This window comes from Sus scrofa, chromosome 5 (genome assembly GCF_054392235.1).
Source record: "Sus scrofa isolate SSC_HxYL_T2T_F1_AM1 chromosome 5, Sscrofa_HxYL_maternal_Yorkshire_Landrace_v2.0, whole genome shotgun sequence".
Taxonomy (NCBI): Eukaryota; Metazoa; Chordata; class Mammalia; order Artiodactyla; family Suidae; genus Sus; species Sus scrofa.
Genome location: NC_139387.1, coordinates 16,838,317 through 16,850,862, shown reverse-complemented (window position 1 = coordinate 16,850,862; position 12,546 = coordinate 16,838,317). Strand labels below are relative to the sequence as shown.

Here is a 12,546-nt window from a genome sequence, read left to right as displayed (position 1 = left end):
GACGCCACCAATCCACTTGCACTACAGTAGGAATGCCTTATTTTTTAATGTAGTGTTTTGTAGCTATAAATTTCTCCCTTGGCACCGCTTTTGCTGCATCCCTTAAGTTTTTATTTTCTTTTTTAAGAAATTTTTTTAAGTAAAAAAATCTTTTGTTAAAATATAGTTGATTTACAGTATTGTGCCAATTTCTGCTGTACAGCAAAGTGACCCAGTCATACATTCGTATACATTGTTTTTTTTAATGCTATTTTCCCTCATGGTATATCCCAGGAAATTGGATATAGTTCTGTGTTCTCTACAGTAGGACCTTGTTTATCCATTCTAAATGTTGTAGTTTGCATCAAACTCCTAGTCTAGTCCATCTCTCCCTTCTCCCCCTTGGCAACCACAAGTCTGTTCTCTATATGAGTCTGTTTCTATTTTGTAGATAGGTTCATTTGGGCTCTATTTTAGAGTCCACATGTTAGAGATATCATCGGGTATTTGTCTTTCTCTTTCCGACTTTACTTAGTATGAGAATGTCTAGTTGCGTTCGCTTTGCTGCAAATGGCATTATTTATTTTTCATGGCTGAATAGTATTGCATTGTATTTATGTACCACATCTTCTTCATCCATTCTTCTGTCCATGGACATTTAAGTTGTTTCCCTGTCTTGGCTATTTTGAGTAGTGCTGCTATGAACATTTGGGTGCATGTGTATTTTTGAAATATAGTTTTGTCTGTCCGGATGTATGCCCAGGGGTGGGATTCCTGCATCCCTTGGTTTGCAGCCTAACATATGGTCTATCCTGGAAAATGTCCCATATGTGCTTGAGAAGAATGTGTGCACTGCTGTTTTGGGGCAAAACGTTATTAAGTCCTATTTCCTTATCTTCTGTCTGGTCTATTTTTGTGAGTGCGTTATTGGAAGTCTCCAACTATTAGTGTAAAACTGTTTTCTTTTTTGCTTTTTAGGGCTGTACCTGCACATATGGAGGTTCCCAGGCTAGGATTGAATCAGGGCGACAGCTGCCGGCCTGCACCATGGCCACAGCAACTCAGGATCCAAGCCACATCTGCGACCTACACGACAGCAAGGCCAGATCCCCAACCGAGCAAGGCCAGGGATCAAACCTGAGTCCTCATGAATACTAGTCCGATTTGTTTCCACTTCACCACAATGGGAACTCCCTGTCTATTTCTTTTTAATTCTCTTAGTTTTTGACTTTGTAAATTTTGATGATCTGTCATTAGGTATGTAAGTGTTTATAATTGTTATGTCTTATTTCTGTAGCTAGCCTTTTAAAATGTATACTGTCCTCTTTGTTGAAACATTTTTTGATTTAGAATCTATTTTGTCTGCTATTAGTATAGTTATGTCTGCTCTCTTTTGGTTATGGTTTACATGGTATATCTTTTTACATTTTTTCATTTTCAGTATGTTTGGGTCTTTGGATCTGTTGCTTGTCGATAGCATATAGTTGGAGCATATGTTTTTATTCATTCTATAAGTATGTCTTTTCCTTAAGAGTAAGTAATTACAAATAAGAAAGGCAGTTCCCGTCGTAGCTCAGTGGACATGAATCTGACTAGTATCCATGAAGACATAGGTTTGATCCCTGGCCTCACTCAGTGGGTTAAGGATCTGGTGTTGCCATGAGCTGTGGTGTCGGTTGCAGGTGTGGCTCAGATCTGGTGTTGCTGTGGCTGGCAGCTGTAGCTCCAGTTTGACCCCTAGCCTGGGAACCTCACATTTTGGTAATTCTCGCAATATTTTAAAGTTTTTCTGTTGTTGTATTTGTTATGGTTATCTGTGATCAGGAGTTTTTAATATTACTGCTAGGACTCTCTGAAAGCTCAAATGATGGTTAGCATTTTTTAGCAGTAAGACATTTTTAATTAAGGTATGTACTTTTTTTTACATAATGCTGTTGCGCATTTAATAGACTATTAGTGTAAACAATCCATGGTTTTTTATGTATTGGAAAATGGAGAATATTGTGTCTCACTTTATTGTGGTATTTGCTTTAATATAAATTACATGGGTCTGGAACTGAACTCACGTATCTCCAAGGTATGCCTGTATGCCATATAGCTTTTTCGTTCCTCATTTTCTGCATTACTGTTGTCTTTTCTCCTTCCTTTTTTGTATTCTAGGCTATTTTCTTTGTATTTACCATGGGGCTTATATTTAACATCCTGAAGTTAAAATACTCTAATTTGAAATTTACACTAGTTTAACTCCCGCTGACATGCAAAACTTCTTTATAACTGAATCCTCACCTCTTTTGGTTGTTGATGTTATAAAATTAAATATTTATACATTGTGTGCCCCCAAAACAAACTAATAATTCCTCTAGATGCATAAGGTTCTTACTCTATATGAAAAATAGTGTTTGGAATTATAAACCAAAGTTACAGTAATATTAGCTTTTACACTATTTTTTCTTTCCTTAGAATGCATTAGTCTCCTAAATCATGTAGAAAGAAAAAAAAATTAAAAACCGTTGTTACAATACTAGCTTTTATAGTTGCCCATACTTTTACTGAGATCTTTATTTCTCCGTATGGCTAGTTACTGTCTTGGAGGACTCCCTTGGGCCTTTCTTGTATGCCTGGTCTAGTAATCACAAGCTCCCTCAGCTTTTGTTTATCTGAAGATATCGTAATTTCTCCCTCACTTTTTGTAAGGAAATTCTTTCTGGATAAAGGATTCTTGGCTGATGGTTTTTTCTTTTAGCATTTGGAATGTATCAGCTCACTCTGTTCTGGCTTCCAAAGTTTCTGGTGAGAAATCTCACAATCTCGAGGATCCCTTGTGACAATTTGCTTCTCACTGCTTTCAAAATTCTCTGGCTTTGGCTTTTGAAAGTTGGAGTATGCTATGTCTTGGTGTGAGTCTCTTCGAGTTCATCTGATTAGAGTTCATTGAGCTTCTTTTAGGTCTCTGTTCATGCTTTTCATCAAATTTGGAAAGTTTTTAGCTACTGTTTCTTCAAATATTCTCCCTGCCCTTTTTCTTTTCTTTCTTTGGAATTCCCACAATATATATGCTGCATATGCTGGTCTACTTGATGGTGTCCCATAGGTCCCTTGGGCTCTGTTTGCTTGCTTCAGTCTTATCTTTCTAGTCCTTAGACTTGATAATTTTCATAGTCTTGTCTTCAGGTTTGCCCATTCTTTTCTGCCTGTGGAGATCTGGTCGAATCCCTCCAGTGTATTTTTCAGCTCCAGGATTTCTTTTTGGTTTCTTTTTAAGTTTTCTATTTATTTACTGATATTGTCATTTTTCTTTCTTTTTTTTTTTTTTTGTCTGTTTTAGGGCTGAACCTGTGGCATATGGAGGTTCCCAGGCTAGGGGTGGAATTGGAGCTGCAGCCAATGGCCTACGGCACAGCCACACCAGATCCAAGCCACCACTGCAACATTAACGTACTGAGCGAGGCCAGGGATCAAACCCGCATCCTCATGGATCCCAGTCAGACTCATTTCTGCTGCACCACAACGGGAACGCCTCATTTTTCTTTCACATGTTGTTTTTTTGACTTTGACATCTTCCTATTTATTTGAGGTGTTTTTCTTTTGTTTCTTTGGCTGGGCCTGTGGCATGCAGAAGTTCCTTGCCCAGGGATGGAACTCTAGCCACTACAGTGACAACACTGAATCTTTAACCAGGCCCCAGGGAACTCCTTTTAATATCTTTAAGGGGGTTATTTCAATGTCTTTGTCTAGTAGATCTGCCCTGGGGTCTCTTTCAGGGATAATTGGTTTTTTGTTTTTTTTTCCTTTGGGCAGTACTTTCCCTTTCTTTATATGTTTTGTGATTGTTGTTGAAGACTAGACATTTGAATCTAATAACTGGTAACTCTGGAATCTGATTCTCTTCCCCTTCCCCTGAGTTTGCTGGTTTTTTTTTTTTTTTTTTTTAATTGTTTTTGTATAGTTGGGGTGGGTTTGGGTTGGGGGGTTGATTTTGAAAGTCTCTGCTGAGAATCAACCTGATGTGTAAACTTCAGGTCTTCGCAATCCTTGTCTGAGTATTTCCCTGTACATTCCTGTATATGTGGTTGGTTTTGAATGTCCTACTCTAATATCTATTTCCCAAAGCGGGGGAGAAACCAAAAAATGAAGTTAAGAGGAAGGGTATTAGCCTTTTATATCTGGGGAAGTTCTGTCAACCACAGGGGGAGGGGATTGCTCAGTAGTGGAGGTAACAAAAAACAGTGGCTCTCTGCCTCTTTGTACCTCTGGTCAAAAGCAGCAATGAGCAGTCACATCATAGATCTCCAATATTTGGGAAGTAGAGCCCTTTTTGCTGAACCTAGCTTCCCCAAGCTGTATGCAAGCCATTCTAAGAACATGTGCACAGTTGGCTGGGGCTGGGAGGTGAAATTGAAGGAAATTAACCCCGATTTACTGTCCAAGTCTTACTCTGGAAGTTAAAAGCCTTCAGCAGACTGCAGCGTTCCAAAATAGTTATATCTGATAGAATCTGCCTGTGCAGTTATTGTCTAGGTGGGAGACAGATTCCTGGTTGTTTCCTACTCTGCCATCTTCACATTCTTCACAGAATCTTCCTTCTCTTTTAAGGCTAAATGATAATTCATTCTATTTATAGACCACTTTTTTGTTTGTTCATTTTGCTTTTTAGGGCTGCACCCACGGCATATGGAGGTTCCCAGGCTAGCGGTCCAATTGGAGTTACAGCTGCCAGCCTACACCAGAGCCACAGCAACATCAGATCTGAGTTGCGTCTGCAACCTACACCACAGTTCACGGCAACACCGGATCCTTAACCCACTGAGTGAAGCCAGAGATCGAACCCACAATCTCACAGTTCCTAGTTGGACTTGTTTCCACTGCACCACGACAGCAACTCCCAAGAACTCTTTTATTTATTTATTTTTTAAATGGCTGCATCCACAGCACATGGATGTTTCAGGGCCAGGAATTGAATCCAAGCTGCACCTGTGACCTTCACTGTAGCTGCAGCAATGCAGGATCCGTAACCAACCACTCCAGGCCTGGGATCGAATCCGAGCCTCCATAGCAACCCAAGTTGCTGCAGTTGGATTCTCAACCCACTGTGCCACAGCGGGCGCTCCTAGACCACATTTTAAAAATCCATTCATTCATTGATGCACGCTTGGGTTGCTTTCATATTTGGGTATCATGAGTAGTTCTACAGTGAACATGGGAGTTCAGGTACCTCTTTGGGATCTTATGACCCTTGATTGTAGGTTTAAAAAAAGCTGATGGTCATCTCATCGTGTTAGAGCCACCTCCTGGTTATGGGTCATCTCAGACTTGCAGTGTCACAGCAAACAGTGTACTCATTTCAGTGTTTTTTTCCATTTAATAAATTACCTGAGGTGAAAAGATGTCATTTGCTTCCTTCTAGGCGTGCCAGGCTGCCAGGAAGACGAAACCAGATGACCGAGGGCCAGATGGGAACACCTCAGAGCAGACCATCCTCAACATGATTTCCCAGAGCTCTTCAGATACGACTATCGCAGGCTTAATGAGCATGTCGGCTGCTTCTACCGCAAGCGCAGTGCCTTCCCTTCCAGCAACTGAAGCATCTACCAGCAACTTAAGCAGTGTGAAGATGTTGCCAGGCGAGCGTTGGCTGTCCTCCCACCCTCCTTTTAAAGTAGAACCTGCTCACGGCCACCGGACTAGTGAGAATGCAGCACTTATGGGAGTCGATCATTCCTTGCAACAGGATGGTTCAAATGCATTTATTTCTCAGAGGCAGACCAGCAAGAGTGTGCCGTCAGCTAAAGTGTCACTGAAAGAATACCGTGCAAAGCATGCAGAAGAGTTGGCTGCCCAGAAGAGGCAGCTGGAGAACATGGAAGCCAATGTGAAGTCCCAGTACGCATATGCTGCCCAGAATCTCCTGTCGCACCATGACAGCCATTCTTCGGTCATTCTGAAAAAGCCCCTAGAGGGCTCCGAAAACCCTGAGCGGCCTTTTCTGGAAAAGACTGACAAAACCGCTCTCAAAATGAGAATCCCAATGACAAGCGGAGATAAAACTGCCTCCTCCAAACCAGAGGAGATCAAAATGCGCATCAAAGTTCACGCTGCGGCTGACAAGCACAATTCTGTAGACGACAGTGTCGCAAAGAGCCGAGAGCACAAAGAAAAGCACAAGACTCACCCCTCTAATCATCATCATCATCATCATAATCACCACTCACACAAGCACTCTCATCCACAGCTTCCGCCTGGTCCTGGGAACAAGCGCCCAGGTGACCCCAAACATGGTAGCCAGACCAGCAGCTCGGCACACAAGCCCTATAGCTTGTCTGGCTCCTCGTCCTCTTCCAGTTCTTCTCGTAAAAGGCCCCTCCCCGAAGAGATGGCGGGCGCAGGATATGATCATGCAGCCAAGACTGCCAAGAGTACAAAATCCTCTTCCATCAATTTCTCCTTCCCTCCTCTCCCTCCGGTGGCCCAGTTGCCTGGGCATAGCTCAGACGCAAGTGGCCTTCCCTTTTCTCAGCCGAGCTGTAAAAGTCGAGTTCCTCACATGAAATCGGATAAAGGCTCCTCTGGAGCCAACGGTCACAATGCAACCCAGACCATAGACTATCAAGATACTGTGAATATGCTTCACTCCCTTCTCAGTGCCCAGGGTGTTCAGCCCACTCAGCCCCCTGCATTTGAGTTTGTTCATTCTTACGGAGAGTATCTGAATCCACGAGCTGGTGGAATGTCCTCCAGACCTGGCAATGCAGACAAACCCCGGCTCCCACCTCTACCATCAGAACCTCCTCCACCACTACCACCCCTTCCCAAGTAAAAAGGAAGAAGGAGGAAAAAAACTTCTTTAAAAACGTATTTTTTTTATTATTATTTTTAAACTACTGATTCTGGACTAAGAAAGTTACTTCCCTTATGAAATATATCACCCATCCTGGACTAGGGGATAAATTAATATGGAGACATAGGCGGGAGGGTGGTCGAGGACCTTGCTTCTCTCTCCTGCCTCAGAAATTTAACTATGTTATTATAGTTTTTACAGGTATTAGAGAGGTGAGAATGTGTTAAAGCTGTGAAGGATTCAGAATACTTTCTCTGTTCTTGGCCTCTCCACCTCCTAATTAGGTTGATTAGAATTGGTATCTTCCCTCTTCTTGCCAGGACTGAAATATGGAGGGTTTGTTTTATCAAACAGTTGTGGATCCTTTTGGTGTTTAATATATCAGAAGAGAGGAAGTATTTAAATGTCAAAATCTTTTAAGAGACTTTTAAAAAATAATTTAAAGAAAGTAAGTTATCTGTTTAGTTTTTTATATAATTGGGGAGGGGTTAGGGGCTTGGCTGTGTGTAAGAGATACATGGCAGTGAGTCCCGGGGTGGGGGTGGAGGGTGTGGGGGTGTGTGTGTGTAGAGGGATGGGAGGATAGGATTTGGGCCGTGAGGTCAGAAATAGGCTCCGACCCCTTGAAGTGTTGCGACCTTTAAGTATGTATGTTAGTGTGGGTATGTGTGTTTTTAAGCGTGTGTGTTTAAAAATCATGTTTTATCTTCCCCTCCCTGTCCTTCACCCTTTCCACTTCCCAACAGTCTACTAGAGAGAACACAGTGTGGCCTTTAGAACATAAAGGAGGGAAGAGGCATGTATTCGACATGGTATTTTGCCCTTTCTTTGTGTTGTAATTGAGGGTAGCCTTCTAAATTTGGTTTGGCAGGTGCAGCCAGTGGTCCGACTCTGGACTCCATTATAGAAACTTCCTTTTCACCCCGTCTTCTTTCTGATGTAGAACAAAGGTGGGTTGAGGAAGAAAGTTGGAGAGCTAGGCTGGCTTCCGTCCTGCAGAATTGGGTGTGTCTTTTTTCACGTTGGACTTTGGGAAGGTGCTCAAGTGAGAGCAGTCTCAGGGTCTCTGAAGGGAAGGGTCATGTGCTGTCCTTCCTGTGAAAGCCCAGAGCATTTGTGAGAATGGTTCTGGGAGAAGCCATGGAGCTAGAGGATACTGAAAACAATGAAATTGTGATTGGGGATTTTTAGGACATTATATTTTAAATTATATTATGAATGTAAGACTTGCTTTTTTATCTGTATATCTGAAGGAAACAGCTGCATCCGCAATTTCTGCAGCCTATATGACTTCAGAGATTGGAGCTTATGGATTTAACAGTACTGGTGCCATGAGGGTGAGCAGGCGAGCCTGCAGATACTGTTATGTTTAGATTGGCCCTCTTTGGTGGCTTTAGCTTCTCGGCAGAAGTTCTTTGGGAGATCTCCAAGCTTGCTTTAGAAAAATGGATCAGGAGCCCTGTTCTTATGAGTGCTGGATTATCCCAAACTATAGGAGTGAACATTTTTGTTGAGAAAGGAAATCTTTCTAAGCCAAGTTGTCCAGCTGAAAAATGCCAAATAGCTACGGATCATTTAATGTGATGTTCTTTGGTCTTTATGGCATTTTTTTTTGCCACGGAAAAGGTGATGCAATTTGAATTTGTTTTCTTGTTTTTAATGCAGCTTCCTTCACACTAAATAGTCTTTATGGATAAATTAAAGTTGTGTCATTGGAAGTCACAGGGAGGGAGGAGTTGTGCCTGTGCGCTGCTGCTTGCCAGGACCAGGTTGGGGGAAAAACTGAGGCAGTTGGAACTGACGATGCACTTGCCTAATATGGGAAGGAATTTGTACAATTCAACGTTAACTGAAGGTGAATTAGTGTCCTGCATCTCCGCGTATTTGAAGTGTTTAGAGTGCCTGCCATTGCTGTGTGAAAGGAGCTCTCTGATCTGTATGTACAGTAGTAATACTTTTCTTGAAATGTCGCTTTTATGGATGACATTTTCCTCTTTCTCCTTGATGTTTTTCTGTGTCGTGCTAGGTAATTGGTAGATGTATGGTGTGTTTACTAAATTTAGGCTTCCTCTTTGTTTTGATTTTGTTCGGTGGAGTCGGCTTTCCTTCCTGACCTTCCACAAAAGTTATTTAGTTTGCATCTATATCTTTGTGGATTTGATGATCCCTGATTTGATTATGAAAGTGTCATTTGCAGCTTTCAGGTTTTCTCATCAAAGGTCACATATTTTCTAATCGCATTTACTCCCCCACCAGAGAGATACACACATCCACTCGGCCTCAGCAGTTTTCTGTGGCAGTCTGTAGTTAGTTCCTTAGAACTTTGTCAGGAGTGACTTTGAACAAAGTGCTTACTAGAGCCTAAAAGCTGCTTTATGCTGCATAGTCTGGCCTTTGCACTAGCAGATCATTGCTGGTCTAGGTCAGTTTAGAGACTTTTTCTATATTAATGCCTCCTGATAATGTTGTAAGATACTTACAGTGTCTACTTTTAAGATCTGTGCATCTGTCATGAACCTCCTTCTGGGCTTTGCATGAAGTTGCTTGGTACCTTGTCTTTGGGTTAGCAGATGTGCCTGTCAGCTAGCGTGCATGTTATCCAAACTCCATAGACTTAGGCTTCAGAATGTTGTGTGGTTTCTAAACTCTGTGTCTTCTCTACCCTTAACCACTTCAAAGGGTGAGAAACGGGACTTACACACCCAAAGTTAGTCTAGTGAACATTTCCTCCCTCCTTTTAACCTAGACTATCCAGGATGAGTGGTGGTAAGCAGGCCTGGAGCCTCAAGTTCTGTAAATCTCATTCCTCAAACTGCTTGAATTTCATGTTGGCAAAAACAATTACCTGTGAATTGTCCTTACGGCTTTTAATCAGATACCTGTGTTGCTGTTAGCTGAACTAGTGAAGCATTAATCTAAAGCTACATTGGTCTGAAATATCAGTTATGCTTTTTGGACTTAGAAAATACATGGGAATTAGTCTAGTCTTTTCACTCATGAATCAGTGTGTTTCCATATCTGAGACCCTCAACTTCCTTTTTTTTTTTTATATTTTAGTGTTTTGATTTAATGGATCCTTTTACTTAGTCCTCTGTTGTTGGCTTCACCAGTATTAATAGAAAAATTTAAATCTCCAGTTGGAAACAGCAATGGATTAGGATATAGAAATAAAATCATGGTAACATCAGTGCTGGATTTCCTTAAGCCTCTGCTATGTAATTCTCCGTATTGAAAATCCGTACCCCTTAAACCCTGTGTCTTGACAAAGGCAATGAAAGGGGTCTTAATTCCAGTAGGGTTGGATTTTATACATATCTGTGTTTCCCACAGAAACCTAGGACTGTGGGAAACTTGGGAACTGATTAAATTTTAAAGGTTTGTTTTGTTCATTGTTTTGATACTAATGCTAGGAAAAGGGATCTAGAACATCTTGAAGTCAGAATACAAATATTATTCCCTTGGGTTTGGGAGAATTTAAGCAGTCTCTGCAATCCTTCACATGGTGAGAATATAAGCCTTCTGTAGTCCCACTAAACTTTCAGTGACTTTGCTGCCTCCCCCAATTTCTCATGTTGCTGCTTGTTAACACCCAGCTTGTAACTGAGTGTTTGTTCCTGGTGGTTTAAAAAGGGTTCATGTTGTATCAAACTGTCAATTTCTATCTTCTTATCCCTCTGCGGATGTGAACTTAAAACAAGCATGGTACTGTAACCCTGCCTGTTGGAGTGGTCTGGAAGGAGAATCCTTTTTTAAGTGGGAGACCTTTCCATTTTATTGTGTCTAAAGTTTTTAGTATGAACTTGGCGTTGGAAAAGGGACGGGAGCAGGGCGAAAAGAATGTTTCCTAAAAGCCAGTGTCTACTCTTCCCCTTTATGAGTGTGTATTCATAGTGGATGAAAAGAAGAGAGAGACTTGGGTTTGTTGCCATGTTCAGCATGAAGAGGGATGCTTGACAGCATGGTAGCTGGAGCCAGAGCACACATGTCTCCATCAGGAACACGGCTGTTGAAAGCTGAGGGCTTAACTGATGAGTGGGTGATCACAATTGGAATTGGTTACAAGGTGGAAGTGCTGGCTGGGTTAAGTACCCCAAGAAAAGAATGCAGCAGACTAACAGTGTTAACCTACATTCTGGTTTTGAACTGATCTCCTCACCCTGCTCCATACACCTAAAATTGTCTGTTTTCTTATCTGACCAAAGAGCAAAGAAGGAAAAAAGTAAAACACTTTACCAATCTATGTCACTCAGGTACAATTTTGTGGTAATATTGTTATCTGTTTTTTCTTTGTATTGCCCTTAAGAGTCCTTTCTCGGCGTATTATCCTGCTCTTGCCTCTGTCCCCCTTGGGGCACCTCGGTTCTGGATGCTACCCCTGGGATCTCTACTGCTGTTATGTGAATGATAAGATGTAAGTGACCATTATAGTAAGGGCTCTTTGTAAAAAATTAAAATTTTTTTTAAAAATTTTAAAAAAGGATGTTGTATACATTTTATAGTCTGGCTGTCAGTTTGATATCTTGCTGTCAAGTATGTTTCTCGATCTGTATTTATCCATCCCATCAATAAATGTTAATGATAAAACACTCATCTCGTTTCTGTATACTGAGTCTTCAAGTGAGTCTTGATGAATTTATTGATACGATTATAGTTTTTTAGTTTTGGTAATATAGTATGTATTTTCTTACTGAACAAGGTCCTGTGGGAATTTTTAGGTTAATTGAGAAGCCCCAAGATATGATCATCGCTGTGAACCTGATAGATAAAGTGTGATAGAGGCAGAGGGGAAAAGCAACGCTCATTCTGCATTGTTGCACAGATACCTGGAAGGGTAACTTGTATGCATGAAAATATAGCTCACAGGTGACAGCACATGGACTGCTTATCTAGCAAGGGTAGGGACAGCCAGCAGTGGGTGACTATAGAAGGAAATCAACCTTTCCCTCTCTTGAGAAACTGTTTTAGGCAGGAAGAAGCATTTGAGAAGCAGTGCGAAGCAGAATACAGATATCCCTAACGTCCAATGCCCAGGAGCTGTTGAACAAGGTGCACATTTAACCAGAAAAGTCTTTGGGGAGGAGTCGAGCTACCCTACCCGTTAGATGGGGGCATGAGAACCGTTTGGGTTACACAGGCGTGCACCCCCCATCCTAGTGCTTTTGTAAGATCACTCTCAATAGAGGAATGTGATCTTTCGCCAACCTGGAACTGTATACGAGGACTTCCTGTATTTTCCACTCAGTGGAGATTCAGTGCATTTCTCTGGCAGAGTGTAGAGTCTAGACCCTAAACTGGAGAGAACCCTCTGGATTAAAGCCTCTGCTACATACAGGGCAGGGAGCTTTTGCTTTCTCTCTGATCTCCACTCTCACCTGTCTCCCTCTTTCTCTCGCTCTGTCTCTCTCAATCTCAATAGCAGTCAGATTGTCTGTGCCCTTGTTTTCCCTCGACGAGATTCCCTAACTGGGCTGATACATGAGCACCCCTGTGCTGGAGCCGATGCTCCCCAGGTGTTCCCCACAGACAGTCATTCACGTAGCTTGTTGGGTCTGCCGTGTAAACCCGAGATTCTCCTTTTATGTGAACCAGAGAGTCTCTGAGTTTGCATGGTTGTGCGTATCTATCAGAGCCTATTTTCAGCACAGGCTGAGGCTGTAGAAATTCTTTGCAGCAGCAGAGTCATTTCAGAAGTGTTCTGCTTATGGTAGTTGATTGAATTGGTGGGTTGTTTT

At 41.9% G+C, this 12,546-nt stretch overlaps 1 protein-coding gene across 5 annotated transcripts in view; it reads left to right on the top strand.

The window, feature by feature from the left end:
- CCNT1 (cyclin T1) overlaps positions 1-11,404 on the top strand; it is a 38,381-nt gene extending 26,977 nt beyond the window's left edge. For all 5 annotated transcript variants that reach the window (XM_003481561.5, XM_084955515.1, XM_084955514.1 and 2 more), the window contains one exon: positions 5,384-11,404. In XM_003481561.5, coding sequence (XP_003481609.3) covers positions 5,384-6,793 — 1,410 coding nt within the window. In that variant the 3' untranslated portion in view covers positions 6,794-11,404. The remainder of the gene's footprint in view (positions 1-5,383) is intronic.
- The last annotated feature ends 1,142 nt before the right edge of the window (positions 11,405-12,546 follow it).